The following is a 25,765-nucleotide window of genomic DNA, read 5'->3' as shown; positions in this document are numbered from 1 at the left end:
ACCACTTACCACAATAATAAAATAAAATAATACAATAATAATATTAATAATAAAATGCATAACAAAAGGAACATTAAATTAATAAAAAATAAAGTAATAAGAAACTATTAATACCTATATTTCAGAAAAAAAAAACGTCACCATTTGCGTCAGGGTGAATAATGTCAAATATTGAGTCTTTCTCCAAGTGGACACCCATTGTTTCCCTCCCCTATACACCACCCTCCATCCCTCTTTGTATGTCCCAATGTTTTCGTCGTCACATCCCGGCTCGGTCCATGAGGAATGTCGGGTCTGTATGGTTTAAAAATAGCCCCATCTCATCTACAGCCTGACACGCTGCTCCAGCGAGGCTCATAGTGGTGCGAGCAGCAGGAATGTGAAGATGGCTACAGATCTGGGAGAGCTACTGGTCCCGTACATGCCCACCATTAGAGTACCGAGGACAGGAGACAGGGTTTTCAAGAGCGAATGCGCTTTTTCCTACGACTCTCCTGTGAGTATTATGTCAAATACTTCATGCATGAACGTTAAACAACAACTGGCGTCCCACAGACACGTGGAAACTAAAAGATACATAGCGCGTAAGAGAGATTGGGGATCCTCGGCGACCATTCTCCTGCTCAACTTATGTGACAGCCTGCAGAAATAAACAACACACGGATGTTTACATCTTACAGCGTGGCCAAGTTCCCCTCTTTCAGTTGGCGTTATACGAGATTCAGATGTGTAATGCTAGCAAACACTGTTTGAACGCTGGTTTGTAGTTAGAGAGAATTTCTGTCCACTGTTTTTAAAGGCGTGTCAAAGAAACAGGCTAATTATTTCCATTCCCACGTTCTTATGCACTCGGCATCTTCCCATCCTCGTTGGACATCTATAGTGTGTTACTTGTTGATGCCAGACTGTTTATTGTGATATCTCCTTGATATCAAGAGACAAAGAACTGTTACATAGCATAAAATATGTGAAAATTGGGATTTCTTAAATCTATACTAATAAGCAGTAAGCAGCCATGACCTATAAAAAGAATTCAGGTCAATGTGGGTTGTTATGTCTCTACAAGCTCTGTCCACAAATCATGAATAATACTAAACGTTTTTGCGATCAGTTATGGGAACTTTTCTATAAATGTGGATAAAGTGCACAACTAGCTCCCAGCTGTAAAAGTTTAAAGGTGACTCAGCTGTTTGGAGTTCATCATGTCTGACTAAAAGACAGGTTATTTTTACACACTATCTGTTCAAGCTCGTGTGTCACCAGGAGCTAGTGACAGGTTTTTCAGTCTGGTGGGCCCTCAACACCCTAACCGACACACAACAGCCCAGTAACAGTGTTTTGATTCAGATTAAACTCAGAACTGGTTTGTTTGTTTATTCTTTATCGCTGAAAGTCTTTAAAGAATAATTCCGATTTTTCACATTTAGAAGAAACTAAACACTTCTGAAAATAACTTTAATAAATAACATAAACAAGCATTATTTAATTATATAATTATGTGAATCTTAATAACCATTGGTACCACCTAAAGTGGCTGTATCATGAAACATGGCCAAAATGTTATTGCAATATATGCCTGACGAACATTTTATTACCATATCCAACAACATAATACTTATCGGAGCTTTGTTGTGATAGTGTTGAAATTTAAATATTTAGGTAAAAGGCACTATTGTGAGCATTCAGCAATTAAATATTTATTTATAATTTTACTTTTATGTCCATATTTTGTATTTCTAATAATAGGCTACATCCCAGATATTTGGCATGAATATTTAATGAAGCCGTAGATGCACGTAAATAGGATGCAGTTATTTTAGATTATGCCCTGCTATGTTGAAGTGTGTCCTCTTTTCATGTATATGTTCCTATGTTGATGATGCTTATGTCTTTGAACGGTCTGCCTTAATCTCGAATAGCAGTTTTATTCACAGTTGTCGGGTAAATCTAAGTAGAAATATGGAGTTGTACATTATACACTTTATCTTAGCTTAAAACTAGCTTTATCATTTCTTTTAGGAATCGGAAGGAGGTCTATATGTGTGTTTGAACACATTCCTGGGATTTGGAAGAGAACACGTGGAGAGACATTACCGTAAAACTGGACAGAGTGTGTACATGCACTTAAAACGGCATGTGAAACAGGTAAGAGCAGCGACAGCTTTTTTTTCAAGCTTATTGTTGGATTGAATTCTTTGCGGATTTGTAAAAGTGTTGTTTTATATTTCATTCTGCACTCTAAAGGAACCTGTTTGTTTTGCTAAGGCATGTCTATAAAAGCTACTTAAATGCCCTAATTGAACTAAGGCCTAATCCTGGTTTAGTCTAAGCTGTGTCTGTGAAACCGAGCCTTAAAGTAGTAGTAAAATGAGGAATCTCATACCTTCCTAGTCCAGGTATATCGTGCAAAACTAGTACGAGGTAGGGGGAGCACACATTCACTCATCTAAACACTAATACATTACATTTATATTTCATAGTCCTTTGTCCTTTGTTACTGCTCTTGTAAAAAAATGTTTTTTTTTTTTTTTTTGATAAACTAAAATAAACTTGCATTTAATGTCTAAATATAAATATTTTAGAATTTCCTGCAACACTCTCCAACCTCTGCTGTTTACCAGATGGGTTTTGTCCATACAAATGCTTTATTCACAGCTATAAACTGACGTGACTTGCGAATGTTTTCCGTCCACAGTGTGCAGATGCAGTTAATCTATAATCAAATTAGTTGTTGATAAAGTCATATCTTTTGATTTTTCCTCTTATGTTATGTGAACATCCTCTAGTTTTAAGATCTGCCATACCACACTACTTTCAAAAGGTGGAAAAATTCAGTTTAGCAGAGATTGATGATTGTTGGATTTAGAAAGGTTTCAGGTGTGATGTTTCTCTTCATAGAGAGAGCTATACTGTAAAAAATGAGATTATCAGTAAGTCATGCCAACTTATGTTTTACATTAATTCATCAAAATAATTTTTATAAGTTAGGGTTAGGGTTAGGTACGAGAGTAGGAGATTCAACTTGTTTTTTTAAGTCAGTTAATATTATCTAAGTTGAAATGACATATACTTAAAAATGTAAGGCACCAAACTTGAAATGAAGTTTTTCTTTTGAAATATTTATTTATTTGACTTTTTTACAGTGTATTCATAAATTAAATGGTTTTGACATATTGGTTTATAATTGATGAGCCCAGCATACTACTAGCCCAGCATGCCTACTGTGCCAACCCTCTTGGGAAATGTCAGGAAGAAAAAGAAACATTGAAAGAATATCTGGGTATTTACAATAATTACAGTATATTTACAGCATGATAGATAAATTAATAACATGTTACATGAACAGAAGATAAATTAACTGTGCTGCATTATTTATAACACCATATCTATATATATATTTTGTGTCACTAGATATGTCCTAATTGATGGAATGATAGATTTTAAATAATCAGATACTGGGGTATTGTCTCATGTTTTGAATGTTACATATGGCAGTCTTTCCGTATCTTAGCAGTTCTGTTGATTCCCAGCCTGCTTCTATGCATTGACCTAATGATGAATGATCTGTTGGTCATTTAGAATAGGATCTTAGTTATGTATTGTTTTTTTGTTAGTTCTAAGTGAATTTGGATGTTCTGGTTAAATGTTGTCATTTTCATGTCTGTATCCATCCAGAAACTGCTGGCCCCCGTTCTAAACAGTAGCTCTTGTGTTTGCTGTTTTTACTTGGGATTACATGAGAAATGTGTCAACACTAACCATTCAGTAGTCCACTTTACTCCACAATCAATTGATTTTACCATTATGTGCTTTGTACAGAACGATCATTCCCATCTGTAAAGCTTTTTTATCCAGATTTGATCAAATTTGCAACATGATTCTGTAAGATTTGTTGTTCTACAGTATATAGACAGTTTTGCAAATGTAACGTTACGCTTACCTTCATTACCCATGTTGTTTCTTGATGTTAATTACAGAAAGCCACAGGTGCTGCAGGGGGTGCCATACCAAGAAGAAGGAATGGAAAAGTATTTTTAGGTAAGTCTGTTTTGAAGTAAAAAAAAAAAAAAGTCCCGGACTCAAACTTCAATCTCAAATGAGAGAGCCTGAATAAGCCTTATTTTTATGTTTAGCAACCCCAGTCATTACTGGCTGGGGCTAAATTTATCTTATTTATTTGTATGTGCAGTTAGTAACCATTCTAAATCTAAAGTGCCACATGCTTGCCCTGGCCTAATCTTTTGCTATGGAGGGTTGGTTTTCAGTGGCCCGCTATGCCTGTCAGCTGCTGTGCCCTATCAATCCCCCAGGCTGACACACTTCTGCCATTGGAGGTGTGACGTAGCAGGTGGCGGACCTGCGGCCTCTTATTCTCATGCATCGCGTTAATATAAACGTCTGTTTGAAGGCGATATGTCAGAAAGGCTGCCAGTCATTTTGTAAACCCACAATGCTTTGCCAAACATGTCATTTAGGCCACTCTGACTATTCTATTAAGGATAATGTCTAGCTTGTCACCAGTGGCATGGAGCGCAAACTGATGCGATTAGGTGTTTTCTTTAGTCTGTCAGATGTCGTAGCCATGTCTAATGCAGACAACTATAAGTGTGACTTTCATACTCAAATTAATTAAATAACTTTATTATTCTTTTTTAATGACCAAACTTGCAGTTTGTATGACCTCATTTATAATTGAGAGAATAGTAAGGGGTCCTATTATGCTTTTCCACTTTTTCAATTTTAGCTATTGTGTAATGTTGCTGTTTGAGCATAAAAAAGATCTGCAAGGTTACAAAGCTCAAAGTCCAAAGATATTTTATTTAACAGAATCCACTTTTTAAGAACTACAACGAACTGCTCGTTTGGACTACAACTTGATTTTCCCATATCTTATGAAGTTACAATGTTACTCATTTAAATAATCCCGCCCACGGAATACACAAAAAAGGGGGTTGAGCAGTCCTGGTTGAGCTGCGCTATAGAAAATGAAGAGTGTTGTTGCTATGTCGAAGAGACGTTTTTCCCACCCCGGTACCAAAACCCCTTTGTTTGGCCTTCTTAAGGCAGACAAACTAAGTGTGCTGCACATTTTATGGAGAACAGCTTGTTTTCAGTTGCTATTGTAAGCTCTCCTTTTGTAAGCTCTCGCTTTTGTAAGATGCTTCACCGTTCCTTATGAAAAGTTAACCATAGTTTTGTTACCGATAACTGTTTGAATTAGATGAAGAGAATTACAAAAAAATATACCACTCTGAAACGTTCTGTGAAATCCATGCTTGCAAAGTCCGTGCATGAAATTCGTTCTGCACGATCCTCTTGTTCGTTAACATTGTCAGGGTCTGAATCGGGCTCGAAATGGTTTGAAATTGACGTCATCCTCAATATTTACGCTATAGAAGAACTCGCAGTTATGGAGGGGTGGGACATTTGCCGATCACATGCTAAGCACTGCCAATCACAGCACACTGGGCCAGCTAACCAATCACAGCACATTTTGTATTTTGGAAGGAGGGGCTTTATCGAAACAGGACCTAGACGGCGCGTTCGAGAGAGGAGCTGTAATAATGTAAAATATGTGAAAAATAATGCGTTTTTTGAACAATCACGCTTGAAAACATATTCTAGTACACCCCAAAAATAAAATCAAGATTTTGTAAAAGGGCATAATAGGACCCATTTAAGCAAACTACAAAAATCTGTTTTAAAAGGTTGTTAAAAACCTCATAAAGACATAATGAAGAGTTGCAGCCTCTAAAATATAGACTTTCTAAATTCATATACATTTTAACCTCAAATCTTAATGTTAGGGGTTCAATCAAGGGAACTAAATAAAATGTTTAATCAAAAGACTGAAACACTATTTTTTTTAAAAAAAGGACAAGATAAACATGAAAAGAAAGCCATTTTGAGTGTGTACATTGTGTGGAGTTTCATCGTGTGTTTATTAATTATGTTTTCTGGGACAGTGTTTTGGGAAAGTGCAGTCATCCCATCAGCTCTCGATTAAAAATAACTCTTTCTGCTTCTTTTCCTGAAGATTTAGAGCTTAACCGTGATTTTAATGGAGATGATTATGAGTACGAAGATGAAGCCAAGCTTGTCATATTTCCAGACCACTTTGAGATCCCTTTACCAAATATTGAGGAGTTGCCCGCACTGGTTAGTGAGTGTGTGCTCATGCGCCCTGTATGCCCTGCATGCCAAAGGCCTGATCTGCAGTTTCAGTTTCAGTGCTTGCTTGTCAAACATCACATCATTACATTTTATTATGTCTACAGATGACCTTATACTTATACTCACTGTTCATCCTTCTCATTGTGTGCAGTGATGTCATGTGGTGTTGGCAACACGTGTTGCAGTAATATTAGTTTTAGTTATCCACTCTCACCTATTACGGATTATTTTGTTGTAAAATCTGTTTAATTTAAATTTTAAAATAAGTTTGTTTCTGATTAGATCCGAATTCTTTGTGGTTTAAAGCAGAATCATCAGCCATTCATGCCTGAATATACAGCATGTGTTGTGTTTTTATTGATATTTTTGAAATTATTAAGAGCAATATGGGTTTTTCTGGGGTATACACCGTTCAAAAGTTTGGGGTTAGTATGATTTGTATTTTTCTTTAAAGAATACTTTTATTCAGTAATGTTTTCAGATAAATGTTTTTTATTCATCAAAAAATCACAGTTCCCACAAAAATATATTAACACAAATATATTCCACATGCTAAAATATATTAAAATAGAAAACAGTTCACAATTAAATCACAGTTGTATTGTATTATCTAATAAAATGAGCCTTTGTGAGCATTTGAAACGTATTTCAAAAACATTAAAACAAACAAATTTCTCAAATATTGAGTATATATATACATTTATTATTCTCAAATATTTGAGGATTAACTGGTTGATGTAATATTCTATCAGTACACATGATGCGAGAAGGTTCATGGTGTTATGTTGTACTACTTTAGTTGTTCATACAATATATGAAGTAGCACACAAGTGAACACACATCTTTGTACTTGTAGACACTTGTAATTGCATGGTGTGCGTACTTACCTCTGCTTCCCTTATATTTATTACCTAGAAAATAGTTGCATTATTTGTCCTATCTGACCAGGATTCAGATTTGGTTTTAAATATTTTTAAATCTATTTAGTCATAGTCTGCACCACTTTCCAGCTGGCTGTGGTTTCTTAAGCAGTCATTAAATGCAATATCATATTAAGCAATGGAACAGCTATAATATAATGTTCACATGCCCCTTTAACTTTCAGGTGACAATAGCCTGTGACGCCGTCCTCAATGCACAATCTCCATACAAAAAGCAGGAGTCAGATTCATGGGAAGAGGAGATCCAAGTATCTAAACATGCCCGAAGTCTCAGACAGCAGGAGAATGGGGTTCGAATTCCTCCCAGGTTGGTCACATGGAAGCCCAGAGTCATAAGGACTAGCACTCTAGAGTCTGCTGATGCTTACTTCAGGTCACCCTTAAATCCGATATGTCTGCTTTCCCCTGCCAATAATATCAATAATATCAAAACAAGCTATTGATGTTTATATGTTGAGGATAACTATTAGTAACAGTGTGTGCTGAAAAATATAGTTTTTGTTTCATGTTGTAAGAAAATTTCCATTAGGAAACTTTAGGATTGGTTCCAATGACAGAAATTCCAGTACTAATACTGTCATAATTCCCTGGGGAAGGGTTTTCAGTGGCCGATACTGATGCTGATATCTGGATAGGAGGGTGTCTGATGGCTAATATAATGTGATATTTGAAAGTAGTACAGTTTAATTATAGTAAATTAGCCAAATTGATTAAATTAACACTTGTTTACCATATTTGTCTAAAAACTTTAAAACAAACGTTTGAATGTGCATTTATCATTCCCAAGGTTGTTTTTAGATTTTAGAACAGATGCAAAAGGAACCAGCGTTATTTTAGTATTATTTATGTACTATTATAGTATTTATTAATATTTTGAAATAAATAGCTTTTTCTATATTAATTTATATTTTATATTTTAATTTCAGTTTAAGTTTTAGTAATTTTGATATGTGTTTTTGTAATTTTTAGGTTACATTTATTTTATTTAGCTTGAATTTATTTTTATTTAGTAATTGGTCTAGCCGATAAATTGATGTATTGGAAAATCGTCTCATAATCAGAAACTGTCTTGGTCTACACAAATAGATTACAAATAGTCAGTGGATTATGGAGCAACATAGCCTCATCACTTTGAGGGCACCTGATTCACCTGGACTGAAATATGAGGAGTTCCTTTCCTGTTTGTGTCTTCAATATGCTTTATGTCCTATTAGCGGCTGGAAGTGCGCCAAGTGTGAAATGAGAGAGAACCTGTGGCTAAACCTGACGGATGGCTCTGTCCTCTGTGGGAAATGGTTCTTTGATGGGAGCGGAGGGAACGGACATGCCCTTGAGCATTACAAAGAAACCAACTTCCCCCTGGCAGTTAAACTCAACACAATCACCCCAGATGGAGCAGGCAAGTGTCTCTCCACGACAGGTTTTTCATGTGTCACACAGTCTTCCAGGAAATATGTTGGCCTGCATATATAACACACACAAATTGCAAGCTCAAACTTAATTTGGACAAAAAAACAGATAACATTTTTTGTTCATAGAAGGTTTTACAGATGTTTCGGTTCCATTCTCTCTTTTGCAGATGTTTATTCCTTCGACGAAGAAGAAGCAGTGGTTGATCCTCACATATCAGAACATTTGTTACACTTCGGAATAGATATGCTGCAAATGCAAAGGGTATGTTTTTTTCTTTCTTGTTTTTTCCCCACACTTTATTCATACATCTCTCTATATTTTATCATGTGGTCAGTCATTCATTTATTATAAATATCTAATACTGATAATATTTTACAAATATTTATAATATTTTAAATTTTTCATGGTATTAATGGGTCTTTATACATGAAAATATATAGCTTCCTTTATATTGTAGGAAAGGAATCGTCATATTTGTGGGTCTGTGGCATCAAATAGGTTGAAAACCCCTGTTCTAAACAATAGTTAATTACTTAAGCAAAGACAAGCAACACTGCCTTCTTCCAACCTCCTCAAATGTCTGTCTATCCCTCTCAGACAGAGAATGGTCATCATACAGACAACCACGTGCAGCTGCGTGTGAGTGACTGGGAAGTGATTCAGGAGGCTGGTATAAAGCTAAAGCCCGTCTATGGCTCAGGATATACGGGCATCAAAAACCTGGGCAACAGCTGCTACCTGAGCACCACTATGCAAGTGCTTTTCAGTATTCCAGAGTTCCAGAGAGCGTGAGTACTCTAAAGTCCTCAGTGGTCCAATGCATTCTACGTATTCGTCTACATTCTCCTCCCATTGTCATTGGGTCTGTTTGAATGCTATCACACTAAGACGTGCCATTTCTGAGGAAACTTGTATTTAGACTCTAAGGGCCAGATTTACTAAACAGGGCAAATTAGCGTGAGAGCACAATTCCAATAAAGCAACGTTGTAAGTGGAAAGTTCTGCGCATGATCTACTGACACAGACGCAGCCGGATCATTTCCATAATGATCGACTTAATCTACCAAGAGCAGCGCAAATTAGCGTTAGGTTTAAGACATGCTTTTTTGGGCAGTTAATAATGGCACAAATACCAGTAAATTGACCAGCGCAAACCTTAGTAAATCACCTTGCGTGATTCATTTAAATACTCTCCTCCCATAAATTTTGCGTCTAAAAGGGAAACTCCTGCAAATGCATATTCAGTAAGGTCAGCCGCAAAAATAACCCTGTCCAGTCCAGGCCTTTTTAGAGTACTAATTTTTCTCAGCGTGTCCTTAGTAAATCCTGACGGTAGTTTTTTAACACCAAAAGAGGATTTGCGCTGGAGCGAGCTGTTAGTAAATCTGTTAGTAATCTGTGCCGTCTTAAAGTTTGTTTGCTATTTTTTCTTTTATGATGATTTTGATTCAATGCCAGATTCATCTAGCCAAGTTCTTTACCCAGTTAATTAAATATGCAGGTGTAACAGTGAGAAATGATTTTGTATATTGTAGGTATGTTGGGAACCTACAGAGAATATTTGACTACTCGCCCCTTGATCCAAGCCAGGATTTCAACACACAGATGTAGGTGTTTTTGTCATTGAATGTTAATATCATGTAACTTTTATCATGTTTTTTATTTCTGAAATTCAAATTACTTCTAATTATTGTATAAAATAATGCAATGCAATATCTTTACTGGTGGTGGCAGGTGCATTATTTGACATCTTTCCTGAAGTGTGTGTCATTTAGACATGGTATTTAAATTGGAATGTTTGTTTTCTTATTTTTCAAGGGCAAAACTTGGTCATGGACTTCTCTCAGGCCTGTACTCAAAACCTCCAATTAAATCAGAACTAATTGAACAGGTGATGAAAGAAGAATACAAGGTATTTGACTTGGTCTGTCTTGATGATATTCGGCTTGATTAGGTTTGCATAACTGTGCCAGTTGCAGTCCTTTGCCTGCCTCCTTTCACAGCTACCTATTTGAGAATTAGACAACCTTAAGGTACATTCATTCTAACAATTTTTTGCAGTGACCCGAGGTCATTCATTGGCAGTTTCAGGTGGCAAAAAAAAAAAAAAAAAATCATACAACAAAGCTGAGCAGAGTTTAATTTTATGCAAATGAGTAGAAACGCCAATGCCACATCTAACAATAATAGAGCAGACATTGTGAATGTACCTTGGGTATGCTTGTACAGCTTGTTTAATTGTTTTGTTTTTTTGAGAGAAGCCACAATATCAGATATTAACTATTTTATCCCAACAGTTATCAATATTCTTTAGCTAAATTATTGTTTTGGTTGCCCTCCTTTTTTGTGTATTTTTGTCTTTTTCTAAATGACTAAATTGTAGTCATCTGAATTTCTACCAAATTGTAAATGTGCTTCCATAATAAAATACCTCCTTTCTCGTTCTAAGAATAAAATATGCTATATGAAACAAACAAAAATGCTGCATGCTATTTCCCTAAAGTAGAGCTTTGTGGCCTTTTAAAAGTGCTTAAGAATGTCTCCCTGTAAACTAGCTTTCTGAATAGGATTTCTGATGGCATTTTAAAGTGCATTTGGTGACCCTGAGCCTAGATTTGTCATGTTGTTTTCCTCTGTAGCAGCTGCAAAGAGGGATTTCACCTAAGATGTTCAAAGCGCTGGTCAGTAAAGGACATCCAGAGTTTTCCTCAAACCGGCAACAAGACGCTCACGAATTCTTCCTGCATTTAATTAACCTGGTGGAGGTACGAAAGTGTTTTTCTATCTTATGTGCTTCTTTTGTGGAAACGTAATATTACCTTGATTATGATGATGTTGTGTCTTAAAAGGATAGTTCACCCAAAAATGAAAATTCTAATAGAATCAACCTCATGTCACTCTAAACCTATTTGACTTTCTTTAGCTCAAAGATGTTGATGAATTACTTTAATTTTATGGAAAAAGAGCAGCTTGAACAGTTTTCTAGGCTAATCATTTTGTGTTCCATACAAGAAAGTTTTTAGGTGAAATATATCTTTAAATCATTTATGTAAAAAATGATTTGAGAGAATCAAGGGTTTCTAGGGATTGGCCAAAATTTCCCCAGACGTGTTTGTAGACGTTGAGTCTTGTCAGGAGGCTCTGGTTTCAGGAGACACATTGGACTGTACTCTCTACCCCTCTGCTGGCAGACACACACTTGAAGTGACTTTCTCAACTGAGTTAAAATTAGATACCCCTATCAGTTACACAGATAATGCTTCCTGTTACCCCTCCCCATTTGGTCTATGTCCAGAATGAAAGCCATTGCCTTCTCTGACACTTTTCTGTGACTTAAAAAACAAACAACAGCAGGAGCCACGCTGTTAGACTTTTACAATGTGAGATATACTATGTAGGTCAACAAGAAACAGTTCCCAAATAATTTTACATTATACAACGTGACATACTCATTATTTGAATGGATCATGCAAAATGGCTTCTATATGACAGGTGGTGGGAGGGGAGGGATTGGAAAATATAAGTGCTTGTTGACATCAGCTGAAATGGAAAGTCAATTCGGAGGGTTAGCAAGTTATTAAGGAGCATTCACACTGATAGAAATTTGTTTTTGACCAGAATGATGCAGAATGATGTTTTTGAAAGAAGTCATGTTCACCAAGGCTGCATTTTTAAAAATCAAAAATACAGTTATTATGTGGAATATTATTACATTTTAAAGACATTCTAATTTAATGTATTTTAAAATGTAATTTATTCCTGTGATGGTAAAGCTGAATTTTCAGCATCATTCATTTACTCCAGTCTTCAGTATCACATGATCCTTCAGAAATCATTCTAATATGCTTATTGTTACAACTAATCAAGGCCTAATCTTTGCTGACATTTTCTTCGGTCCTGACAGTGCTCATACACCAAGAGGGTCAAACTCATAAAACCAAGACAGAGCTATAGTTCCTTGAAATGTTTAGTGCTCAGAAATGTCAACTGGTTTATTTGTAGCTGCCCTCAGCTGTGCCTTGTATGAAATAGCATAAGGCCTGTGAACAGTGAGGGGACCTTACAGTGCATTTCTACCTCCTCAGCAGGTTTGTTCTCTGCTCACTGGTCTCTGGTATCTCAGACTTGATAGAGGAGGGCTCGTATATTTCTGTATGGCCTCAGAATAGCGAAACCTCTGAAGGATGACCTCGTTGATCTTAATTACGGACTAACTCTGTACTGTCCCTAAAGATGCCTGAATTTAAATAGAAAGTTGATTTGTTTACCATTTGGTTTGAAGAACTATAAATCATAGGATCATTATTGTGTTTTTAAGTCATTATTTTGCTTGGTAATGAGACAGATCTTCCTGTCCATCTTTAAAAGTTCTCAGTGCTGCAACAGAACTTTTGGTCCCATTTTATAATAAGTCTCTCTAACTACTATGTACTAACATTTGACTGAATAATTTGATACAATACACATATTGTGTACATTCATGTTTTTACATTGTACTTATATCTGATTGTAATTACAGCTGTTAATTTCAGTAATTAGCCTTAATCTATAATTACACTGTTGACCCTTCCCTTACCCCTTAACCAACCCTTAAACCTACACACACCGCCAAACCTGTCCCTAACCTTACACGTGTCCCACCTCAATTTCAGCAAAAGTGTTTTGTATGAACATAATAAGTACACTGTACCTAAAATTTAAGTGCATAGTACTTAGACCACCTAATATGAAGTGTGACCAACATTTTTATGTTATTTTGCCTTTAATGAACCTGAAAAGTAGACTGGAAAGTTAAGGAGAGAAGGCGAATGGGAACAGGCCAGATTCAAACCTGTGTTTCCATGAGCACAACAAAAACTTTCTATAGGTAATATTATGTTTTGCCATTTTCAGAGGAACAATTCAGGCTCAGAGAACCCCAGCGATGTGTTTCGCTTCATAGTTGAGGAGCGAGTGCAGTGCTGTCAGACACAGAAGGTGCGGTACACACAGCGAGTGGACTACCTTATGCAGCTTCCTGCACCCATGGAGGCTGCCCTCAACAGAGGTAACCTTCTACAACTGATTCTTTGAACATTGCTCCTGCACTACACAGTTTGAATGTTCAGTTATTACTTTAAAGAGCTATTTATACCTGATCTGACTCTAAAAAAATGAATAAAACCTAATATAGTTATGTGATTAATTTATAATAAATGATATTTTTGTCTTGAATAAAAATGTATTTGTTTTTAAGTTTAATGTTGTTATATGTATTCAATGTGCAGGTAGACATATTTGTGTTTTATTTGCATATGGTTTTGTCGTTTGTACAGAAGAGCTAATAACATATGAGAGTAAGCGGATGGAAGCTGAGGAGAACATGCGGCCCCCTCCAGAGCCGGTGAGAGCCCGAATCCCCTTCACTGCCTGTCTGCAAGCCTTCACTGAGCCTGAGAATGTTCCAGACTTCTGGAGCTCTGCGCTGCAAGCCAAGTCAGCTGGAGTGAAGTAAGCAGGCCTCTGGTTTTAAGAATGACTTGCAAAACATTCTGCACAATCTAGAAGAATATCATGGGGTTTATATCGACAATAATTTTATACTGTATGCTTTATTTAATTATAATATACATTATTATTTTCTTAATTATATGTTATATGTAATCGCACACACACACACACACACGGTATATATTATATATATATATATATACTGTATAATTATGTGGAATATGTAGTGTAGAAATGTTAATTAACCTTAGTGAAAGTTATGCTCTGTAAGACTGTTTCATTCTCTTTCCTCAGGACTTCTCGTTTCTCATCTTTCCCCGAGTACATGGTTGTACAGATAAAGAAGTTCACATTTGGTGTTGATTGGGTGCCCAAAAAGTTAGGTGTGTAAATTTAAGTGGTCTTGATTTGATTTTGTATTTTGATTTCATATTGTTGTAAAGTAATAGGTGGCTGGCCAAAGCATGTACAAAATGTTGGATCATTTCTTTATTAATCCATCCAGCTCCTGTCAAAGCCGATTTATTAATGTCATGTTTTTGTTTGTCATCTGTGTCTGCCTATCACATGCTCTCTTGTGCAATTCAGACCATCACATGTCGGGCATGTTGAGCAATGCATCTTGATTGCTTGCATCAAAAGACTATCAGTTTGCAAGGTGTTATGTTTACTTAGCAGAGGCTTTTCCCTTGTCCAGTAGAGGGTACTGTAACACTGTTTTTCTACATGAGAAATTATGATCAGAGAAAGTTTGAGGTTCTGTGGTGGAGAAAAATGTTGGCAAGGTTTTTGGAAAGGAATAATGCCCAGAGTCTGTTTTGGGTATATCAACATACAGTACATAATTGTGTCATATATATATATATATATATATAATATGATTTCCTTCAAAGATCTTTTTTTTTTTTATGTGCTATAGATATTTCCGTAGATGTACCTGATTTCCTGGACTTGAATCGCCTCCGGGCTACAGGATTACAGGCAGGAGAAGAGGAACTGCCTGACCTTACACCTCCCATTGTCATTCCTGAAGACACCAGAGGTGAGAACCTTTACTTCCATTCAAAATGTTGGGGTCAGTAAGATATATATATATTTTTATTATTTTCAGAAATAAATTAATTTATTCAGCGAGGGTGTTTAAATGGATCAAAAGTGACAGTAAAGACTTTTACATTGTTACAAAAAGGTTGTATTTAAAAAAATGTATCAAACAAATAAGCAGCACAATTGTTTTCGGCACTGATAATATGTTTCTTGAGCATCAAATCAGCATATTAGAATGATTTCTGAAGGATCATGTGACACTGAAGACTGGAGTAATGATGCTGAAAATTCAGCTTTCCCGTCACAGGAATAAATTACATTTTAAAAATTATCAAAATTAATTTTTTTTTTTTGGAAATATTTTGCAAATATAATTTTTTTACTGTACTTTGATTAAATAAATGTAGCCTTGGTAAGCATAATATATACTGTATATACATTTTATGCAGTGTAAACAAAACAGCCTGCTTTAAATTGCACAATTGCATATTATTCCCTTTTGCTCTGTACTAACTAAATCTTGTTTTCGCATTCAGACTTTTCAACAAACAACTCTTTGGAATGTAAGTACCACTTCGATTGTAAAAGTGCAAAAATGTATTCCATACATTTATAATTGTACACATGCACAACGAAATTACTTATTTGATGAACAATATTAAAAGTTTTAATAAACTTTAATTGACATTGAATATAATTTGTATATCTATTGTTAGTTGTGGAATGTTGATTTGAAGCAACTATTTTCTTTACCTGTTCCTCAGCTCCAGAAATAGACGAATCATCCGTGATGCAACTGGCAGAGATGGGTTTCCCTCTGGAAGCCTGTCGGAAAGCAGTGTACTACACTGGGAATATGGGGGCAGAGATGGCCTTTAACTGGATAATAGCGCACATGGAAGAGCCAGGTAGGACCTCGTATCTTGTCTGAACCGACACATTTTGAACAAAGGCATATCCTTTGTGTCCTCTGCTAATTCCATATAAAAGCATTACTTAAAATAATAATAATAATAATAATATATTTTAAATATTACATAAATAATATGTAAAACAACAAAATGTTCCATATACAAATAATAAATTATGTACATTCGTTATGGCCTAAAACTTGCAGCTGAGACAGTATTAAAAGTATGAGATCTTATTTGTTCTATGGCTCTGGTCACATAGTCTAGTAATCAAGGGAAAAACACTCATGTGTCTGCCATTTTAGCTTCATTGACTAAAAGGTTGTAGACATTTTGTTGGAACTGAAGTGTGAGAAAAAGTCTAATTGAGCAGAAGACCGAATCACCTAATGTAATTGTGCTGCACCGAAAGGAACATATATTTATATTTGCATATGAATCACCCCATTTTTTCAGATGTAAAAAAAGATTGTCTTATATTTGGAACAATATGGTATGTCTAACCCCAAACCCCGAAAAGTTGGGAAATACAATAAAATCAAGAATCTGTGATTTGTTAATTCACTTTAACTTTTATTTAACTGACAAAAGTATAAAGAAAATATTTTCAAAGTTTTCACTGACCTTAAACAAATTTTGATTTTGATGGTTTGATGGCTGCAACACACTCCAAAAAAGTTGGGGCAGAGGCATGTTTACTTTTAATTATACTTTTTAAATGTTTGGGAATTGAGAATACTAATTTTCGAAGTTTTGCAAGTGGAATTTTAGCCAAAACTTGCCTAATACAAGTCAGCTGCTCAACGCTCTGTGGTCTTCTTCTCCTTTTTATGATGGGTCATACATTTTCAACAAGAGACAGATCTGGATATCTGGACTGCAGGCAGTCAAGCACATCCACTCTATGTTGTAGAGAGTCTAGAAACCACTCTGTTTTAGCACGTGCAGAATGAGGACTGGCATTGTCTTGCTTCCCAGGAAAGATGTCATCTTGATGGCAGTATATGTCTCTGTACAATCCCAATATACGCCTCCACAATAATGGCACCTTTACACACATGCTGTCTGTACTGATGCATCCCCATACCATGACAGATGTTTGCTTTTGCACCTGTTGTTGATGAAAGTCTGGATGGTCCTTTTCATCTTTGGGACTCAAAACTCAATGTCCGTTTTCCTCCAAAGCAAGCTGAAACGTGGACTCATCCGACCACAGCACACATTTTCACTGTGTTTTGGATCATCTGAGATAAACTCGGGCCCAGAGAACTCAGCGCCATTTCTGTATTGAACAGATGTATAGCTTTCTCCCTTCGTAACAGAGATTCAAGCTGCATTTCTTGATGCAGCGGCAGACTTTAAGTGACAACGGTTTTTCAAAGTACTCCCCAAAGTAGTCCATGATGTGGCTATATTTAACACGGCAGCATGATGGTTTCTCATGCAATGCCATCTGAGGGCTCGAAGGTCACGCACGTTCAACAGAGTTCTCCTGCCTTGCCCTACACGGACTGAGATTTCTCTGGATTCCCTGAATCTTTTCACAATATTATGTATAGCAGTTGGTTAAATACCAATTTTTGTTGTTGCAATCTTGCATTGAGAAATATGATTTTTTTTTTTTTTTTTTTTTTTGACAATTCTCTCATGAAATTTGGCACAAAGTCGTGAGCCATGAATGACCCAGTCTTGAGTCTTGGTGGATGCTCCTTTTATTCTCAAACACGATATTCTCACCTATTACCAGTTCACCTGCCAATTGTGGACTGTTTCAAAACAGTTTAACTGGGATATTCTGTAGCCTTTTCACTTTTATTTTGCCTCTGTCCCAACTTTTTTGGAGTGTATAGCAGCTATCAAAATCAAAATTTGTTTATATTTACAAAATACAATTAATTTGGCCAGTGAAAATTTTTTATACATTTGTCAGTTAAATAAAGGTTAAAGACAAATTAAAAAATCACAGGTTATTGGTTTTATCACATTTTACAAAATGTCCCAACTTTTCTGGATTTGGGGTTGTTTCAAATGAATATATAGTTCACTGCATTTTATTTGCATTTTTTTTTCTTTCAGAACAGACCTGTGATAATATACATACAGTTTCCCTAAAGGAAACATTTTAATTGCCATCTATTCTGCATTAAAGATAAATAAGCTGCAGAAGTCTGGTGCGCTTTGTGAAGCTCATTATCTGGGTTCCAGCCACAGGGGAATATTTCATGTTTAGAGCATGCCACTTAGCTCGGCTCTAAGATAAATACATGTGACGTAAAGAGTTGCATACTTTTATTGATGGGGAACTGTTCATGCCAAATGAATTAATCCAAATACAATTTATATCTAAGTTGCTTTATTTGAAGTAGTTTTACACAAGAAGTTTACACAAAGTTGTATTTCAAGTCTCTTGCTATAGGAACCCTTGTTTATCATGGCGCTTCTGGCTAGTAAACAGAGTCCTCACACTTCAGCGTCACCTGCAAACTGGGAATTCTGTTCTCCTCACTTTCCTGCCCCAGTTAAGCAGCCACCTGAGATCACAAACAAACTCAGACATACACACCAGTGGAGTCTCTAGTGGTCCAAACCCCATTAGCTTCACATATCCTGGACTTGTGTGGCGTACTTATACTCCACTGCTACAGCTGGGCCTGTTTCTATATAGGCACCACTGACAGGGGTTATTAATATAGTGTGTGTTATACACAGCTTCATACACAGATTTCTTTAGTCTTACATAAATTCTTCAGTACTGTGATATAAGGCTAGTCTAAAGAAAACAGAAATCCTAACTTTTAATTTTTTATTATTTTATTATTTGGATCTGCTTGAAGTTGATAATTTTAGTCTTTCTATAATTTGCCTTGACTAATTCAAAAAGTGTGTATAATATGTATAGTGTGTGACTGTTTATAGTCAAAAGATCACATGATGCTTCACAAATCATTCTAATATGAAACTTTTTTTCAAGAAACATTGCAAATAATAATAATTAGTCAAGGCAAAAATATGATTATAAAAGATCTGCATAGTACAATAACTTAGTTTTAACAAAAATTGTATAATTCATATTTAATTAATAGTAAATATTTAATTAATATGTGATAGGAAATTATATGTATGTTAAATTTGTACCCTTATTTAATCCATAATTTCCTCTTTTTTTTTTTATTATGTTCAGCAGACAGCAGTTTTTATAAAAGCATTAAGGAACTGGAGGTTGTGATTATATATGGCTAAAGTCCATTGTTAGGCATGGCACACAGTAGTACCTTTAATACTTAATTAGAATGTTTGTTCATGTAGGACTGGGGCAGGTCAGTTTGTAGATGTTAGAGGTCAAACATGGTGCTGTCATACAGTTTGTTTGTGTGTGTCTGAGTACAGCATTTGATCTTGAACATTAAAGGATTAGTTGCAGACTACAGGGAATGGATTACATGGCTTGTATTCATTTGAGTTTCCAGTTTATCTGTGTAATCTCAACAGGGCAGCGACTGTGAGATTTTCATCCTCCCTGCACATTTGGTGAATAAATCCGCACTCTAGACTGAATCTGAAGTTCTTCTTGAGATTAATTAAGTTCTTCTCTGATATTTTAAATGTAGTATATGTGTGGTATAATACTTGGTTTACACTTCATTTTAAGGTGTCCTTGTCATAGTGTAATTATATATTTAAGTCCTGAGTAATATTAATTAACAACATGCACTTACTATAGGGTTAGGGTTTGGTTTAGGGTTAGTTGCATATCATTTACTGTTATTACTATAGTAAGTACATGTAACATGTGCATCAAGGACACTGTAAAACAAAGTGTTACCAAGACTCTTATATCTCTTGTGAAACTTACTTACTGTAGATTTTGCTGAGCCTCTGGCAATTCCCGCTTACATGGAACCAGACTTGCTCAGCCCCAGCCTCCCTACTACCAGTGCGCTGGACAACCAGCCTCCAGAAGAGAGCATCTCCATCCTCACCTCCATGGGCTTCCCCAGACATCACACAATCAAGGCTCTCAAAGCCACAGTGAGTGTCCTGTCTCATTTGCTTCATGGGCAGTGGCCCCGAAAAAGAATTTGGACACCTAAGCCACACTTAAATATATGTATGTCATTGCCTTATGATAAAGTACACCTGTGGTTACTCTGCAAGAACACCTGTGTGAACTTTACACCTTCATATAGTAAAAATGATTTTGAGACCAGCTGGTTAAAAGTAATTTCAGAAATGGGTCGAGGTAGTTTTGATAGAAGTTCATACATTTACGTTTCCAAAATTGTCCATGTACTTTTTGGGGCCACTGTATGAAGGATGTTACTGATTTGAACTGTTACTAGCTGCAAATTTTCAGACTTGATTCTTTGGCAGGAATATAATTATCATACTCTGTCATGTTACACAGACGCAACAATGTTTTGGCATGTCAGAATCCGTTTTGTCGCTCTTCGAATAAGCATGTGAGATTGGAGTAGACATCTCTTCTGTTGAACTACTTGGCTAACCTTCACAACCTTCTCATGTACTGTATGTTTGAAAGTTCATACTTTTTAAAAAACATTTTTTTAAGGAAATGTGATTTGTATTGACTTTCTTCAGAGATCATGCTGTTATTTAGTAAAAACTAGCTTGGTAACTAAATGAGTATATATATATACAGGATAATTCAGAAGTTTGGTGTCAGTAAGTTTTTTTTTTTCCAGATTTTTCTTGTTATATAATGTTTAAACATTATTCCTTCACAGCAGGACCTGCTTTTTCTTGAATAATTATCTTTGTCTTTGTGTTTTTGACAATGTGGTGGTGTTTTTCATGTCTGTGCTTGTATGTGTGTTTAAAAATAGCTTCTCAAGCAGCCAATAATAGCTCAGTAACAAGTGGACATCTTCAACCTACGTCGTTCACATTTGTCCAGGAAAAGATGAGGGCGTCAGGCCACATTTACTTTCAGTACTGGCATTTGCAGTGAATCACGGCACTATTTCAGATTAGTGCCTATGCCTTAATGAGTCTTTTGACCACGCTAGAATGACCTCAGTTAAATCAAGGACTTTCGTCTGGTCTGAGCAATTTAAAAATGGCTCTTTGCCTAAGGATATAATTTTGATGTTCAGTGTTTTCTTGTGAAATTAAAGCTTGCCATGTTTTTTTGTCCAGTTAAGCTGTTAGTCTGTGTTTTAAGAGCTCCTTTACTCAAGTGATGAAAGTATTTGTCTTTTAGCCTGAAGGCAGTGGTATGGTATCATGACATGAGGTGTCTTCTACTTCTTGTCTGACTATAGAACAACAACTTGGAGCGAGCTCTTGACTGGATATTCACACACCCAGACTGTGAGGAGGAAAGTGAGGCCATGTCAGACACAGCAGACACCGAGCCGAACGATAACAGCTTCTCAAACGCCAATGCTCACAGCGAATCCTCGCTGTCTCCAGATCAGGACCTGTCCAGCCCCCGCGTCAGAGACGGACCTGGGCGTAAGTGCTCACCGAATATTGAATTCAACAAACAGAGGGTCAACACATACTAAGGATTACACACATCGTTGGTTAGATATTTCATTGCTGATGTTTTTTTTTTCTGTTTTTTTTTTTCTCAAAGGTTACGAACTGTTTGCCTTCATCAGTCACATGGGAACATCCACGATGTCTGGTCATTATGTGTGTCATATCAAAAAAGAGGGCAGGTATGCTGATTATAATGTGTGTTATTTATTTACACTTACACCTTTTCATCACCTGTCAACAACAAACGATGTACAGTTGTAATTGAAATTATTCAAGCCCCATTGCAAATCAGGTTTATTGGCAACATTTACAGACTTTCAGCTGTTTGCAATGAACAAATCAAACACAAGTAATTGAAATGGCTCAACACAACAAATGTGGTTTCCCAAATTCAACTGAAAATGAAACTTTTAATGACTAAGACTGCAGTTTCAAAATTATTCAACCCCCTGAATAGGAACCCTCACAACAAATCAGGTGTTGTCTCAAGCACACCTGATGCAACTAAACAAGGGCTTCATTAGTTAGAGCTAGAACACATGACATACAGTATCTGAACTGGCTAGGTTTGAATATAAAATTAAAATAATGAATTTAAAATAAAAATTATCAAATTGAATTGTTTGGGAAAACATTGTTTACATTTATAAATTGTAAATGATTTATAAATCTTAAAATTATAAAAAAAGGTAAACATTTGAATTATGAAAAAAATTCATTAAGAATGAGTATTAATGTTAAAAACACAAAGCTTTACAAGAAGTTTTCATTTGTTAACATTAGATAACTAAATTAGTTAGCATGAACTATCAAAGAACAATACTTCTGCAGCATTTTTTTTAAGTAAGGGATAATGTACATCCAGCCGGTGGTTCTCTCAAAATAACCTCATCACCCTGTCGGGAGTTATTTTGAGAGAACCACTGGCTGGATGTACATTATCCCTTACTTAATGTTCATTTCAACATTTACTAATACATTATTAAAATCAAAAGTTGTATTTGTTATTATTAAAGCACTGTGAACTAACATGAGCAAACAATGAACAAATATATTTTTAGTAACATTAATAAAGATTAAAGGGTTAGTTCACCCCAAAATGAAAATTGTGTCATTAATGACTCACCCTCATGTCGTTCCAAGCCCGTAAGACCTCCGTTCATCTTCGGAACACAGTTTAAGATATTTTAGATTTAGTCCGAGAGCTTTTTGTCCCTCCATTGAAAATGTATGTACGGTATACTGTCCATGTCCAGAAAAGGTAATACAGACATCATCAAAGTAGTCCAAGTGACTACAGTGGCTCAATCTTAAGTTTATAAAGCGACGAGAATACTTTTTGTGCGCATAAAACAACAAAAATAACGACTTTATTCCACTATTCATTTCCTTATCTCTGGGCCTCGAGTTTTTTCACATAGTGTAACTGTGTAGCGGTTCTGGGTTGTACGTCACCACGTAGGCTCACTATTGGCCGACGCTGGTCATGTGTGTGATGCGTGTGACGTACAACCCAGAAGCGCTACGCAGTTATACTACGTGAACTCACTCGAGGCCCAGAGATAAGGAAATGAATAGTGGAATAAAGTCGTTATTTTTGTTGTTTTTTTGCGCACAAAAAGTATTCTCATCACTTTATAAACTTAAGATTGAGCCACTGTAGTCACTTGGACTACTTTGATGATGTCTATATTACCTTTTCTGGACATGGACAGTATACCGTACATACATTTTCAATGGAGGGACAGAAAGCTCTCGGACTAAATCTAAAATATCTTAAACTGTGTTCCGAAGATGAACGGGCTTGGAACGACATGAGGGTGAGTCATTAATGACATAATTTTCATTTTTGGGTGAACTAACCCTTTAATAAATGTTTTGTGTGTGTATATATAACTGAAACTCAGAATTTTTTCTTTTCTAGATGGCTGATTTACAATGACCACAAAGTATGTTTGTCAGAGAGACCCCCTAAAGACTTGGGCTACATGTACTTTTACCGGCGCCTGTCAAGCTGCTAGATCTGGACCTTCACAACCTTATGCACAGCCATTTGGCCAGAGAGGTGTGTGGGGCACCACTGACACTGCTGGAAACTAGGGAAACATTTACATCAGTGAGACGGAGAGAGAACCTCTCAGCCCCTGCCAAGACCCACACAGACACTAATACCACAGCAACGGTCGAGCAGGGAAACAAATGTGTGTTGTCTGTCTGAGTTTTGTTTATTTGTCCGTCTTGTGTCTGCTTTAAAGGTACGGTGGGATGCGTGCAATTTTAAGTATGCAGATTATTTTCCTAATATATTCTCAAATTATGTTACATTTCTCATTGAATACTTTAAGCTCCTGTGCCAGTATTTTCAAGACGTACTTCTTTTGAAAACAACATGTGCCTGCATTTACAAATGTTATTACTGCCATTTCAGAATCTCAGAATGTACTCACTGCAGTTCAATTTCATGTTATTTGGGTTACCTAGTTGTTAAACAACAATAAAAAGCCTGTCAGAGTAGATTTCAAATAGAGATCATGTTTAGTGGATTTTGATGAAACTGCAATCGCTCTGTAACATAATGTTATTTCACAAAAAACGAATGTTTTTGACTCATGCCCATCGAGGGAAAAAAGGTTTTTAAAGGCAAGTTTATTGAAATACTGGACTATGTTCCTTGTTTGATAGGGTCTTAATTTGCTGATAGATATGTGCTAGATATATATTCTAGCATTTGGATTGATCCATATATGTGGCATCATTGACTGATTTTTTTAATGGAATCCATATTTCAGGTTTATTCTCCCCAACAGCAAAGGTTTGTCGAGTTTCCATACCTTCAGGCAGAGGTAAACTTATATATATATCAGTATAAGAACATTGAGCCTCATTTATTGGCATGGCTTTAAGAATATAAATTTGTACAATATTATTACATTCAACTTTAGGTCCATGATAGCTTTCAGTCAGTCTGATATCTGACCAGAAAATGCACCAATATCACATATTCATATTCAAGTTCAAATTGCTTTACTTTGATCATATCTTAGTAGTTTAAAGACTGGAAACTAGCTTGAAACTGGACAGTCTCAAAGAATGTAAAACTATTTTTATCCCGTACTTAAGCAATATGTGATGTCATACTGTATAGATCATAATTATATGCAGTGTTATTCATAGAATTATCTCAGATACATGTATGTATTTGTGCTCAGTGTTACCAAATCTTAAGCTCTCGAGCTTTATGACATATCTGACAAACCTGGCTCTGCCGCCATCACCTTTAACCGATTTCAAACCTTGGACATTTCATTTATTTGCTGAAGAAGTATGTCATTCCTAAACAAAGCCAGAATGCATTCTCAGCAAGTGTTCTTTAAGTTTCAGCGTACGCCTCAGTCTGATTGTGAGCACTGAATTAAAGTTTAATATTCATTGTTTTGATCTCGCTCAAGCCGAGGTGGGGCCTGTTCATCTCGATTTATTTCAACTGGATGTTGCACAGTCAGTTGTAGATTGTACCGTCGTGTTTCTTTCTATTGTGCACTACCTGTTATGTTGGGAGGTCCGTGTCTTTGTGCATGTCTTTCTTTGGTGTATCCATCTGAGGTTCTCTCACTCTTTCTCTCCTTCTCTTTCTTACTTTGAATGAATATTCATACCCAGTTCCTCCTACTTCTCTTTCTCTCTCTTTTCTTCCTGTCTTTATATTGGGTGTGAAAGTGGATGTTTTACCCCACCTTTCTCAAACATGCCTTGATTTTTTTTCTTCTTCTTCTTCAGAATGTGCACTAAAACTCAGAGATTAGTCAGTTGACATTTTGCAATATATTATTGATTTTTAGCGGGTTCTGTTTTTCATGGAACTGAAGGTTAAGTGGTACGTTTTTATTGTTGAACTTTTTTCTTTTGCAAAAAATGTGTGCCAATTCTCTAGTTACTATACAAACTTGCCCACTTGTTTGTTATAAGTTTTTTTTAATGGGTTTTCTGATCCATATATTGTTTAGAAACACAAATGTGGGAATCCTCATTCAAATAGCTGTTCAAACATACTCAATGTTTGGATTGTTCAATAAAATCCACAATTGTTTATCTGTAGCATTTTCATATTTGGCAATGGCAGTATGGAAACAGGAGATTTCATCCATGATGGAACCATTTGTTTTTGAGTCCCTTAACAAAATAACAGATAAATGCTCTCATGGCAATAACCAGGCATACATAATCTATTACAATATTTTATTTTAAAAGATAACTTTTGTATATGCATCTATCTTTTAAATATTG

General features: G+C 35.9%; 1 protein-coding gene across 1 annotated transcript; it reads left to right on the top strand.

The window, feature by feature from the left end:
• The first annotated feature begins 258 nt into the window (after positions 1 to 258).
• usp13 (ubiquitin specific peptidase 13) lies at positions 259 to 25,568 on the top strand. Its single transcript, XM_081381356.1, has 21 exons — positions 259 to 496; positions 2,020 to 2,145; positions 3,978 to 4,038; positions 6,038 to 6,159; positions 7,280 to 7,422; positions 8,330 to 8,514; positions 8,695 to 8,789; positions 9,126 to 9,316; positions 10,064 to 10,135; positions 10,347 to 10,440; positions 11,168 to 11,293; positions 13,422 to 13,575; positions 13,844 to 14,018; positions 14,313 to 14,401; positions 14,938 to 15,060; positions 15,602 to 15,628; positions 15,830 to 15,973; positions 19,839 to 20,005; positions 21,259 to 21,451; positions 21,576 to 21,660; positions 23,406 to 25,568. The coding sequence occupies exons 1-21, from the start codon at positions 386 to 388 to the stop codon at positions 23,500 to 23,502; spliced, it is 2,580 nt and encodes an 859-aa protein (XP_081237482.1). The 5' UTR covers positions 259 to 385; the 3' UTR covers positions 23,503 to 25,568.
• Positions 25,569 to 25,765: the final 197 nt, after the last annotated feature.

Source organism: Scardinius erythrophthalmus, assembly GCF_964197995.2.
Source record: "Scardinius erythrophthalmus genome assembly, chromosome: 12".
Lineage (NCBI taxonomy): Eukaryota > Metazoa > Chordata > Actinopteri > Cypriniformes > Leuciscidae > Scardinius > Scardinius erythrophthalmus.
This window is presented reverse-complemented; position numbering and strand designations above follow the sequence as displayed.

Bases quoted from the DNA above. Each gene is read 5' to 3' on its own strand.
- usp13 (XM_081381356.1), top strand. From the start codon at position 386: ATGGCTACAGATCTGGGAGAGCTACTGGTCCCGTACATGCCCACCATT. The intron at 14,019-14,312 runs GTAAGCAGGCCT...CTCTTTCCTCAG, and splicing joins GCCAAGTCAGCTGGAGTGAA to GACTTCTCGTTTCTCATCTT. The intron at 15,061-15,601 runs GTGAGAACCTTT...TTTCGCATTCAG, and splicing joins CATTCCTGAAGACACCAGAG to ACTTTTCAACAAACAACTCT.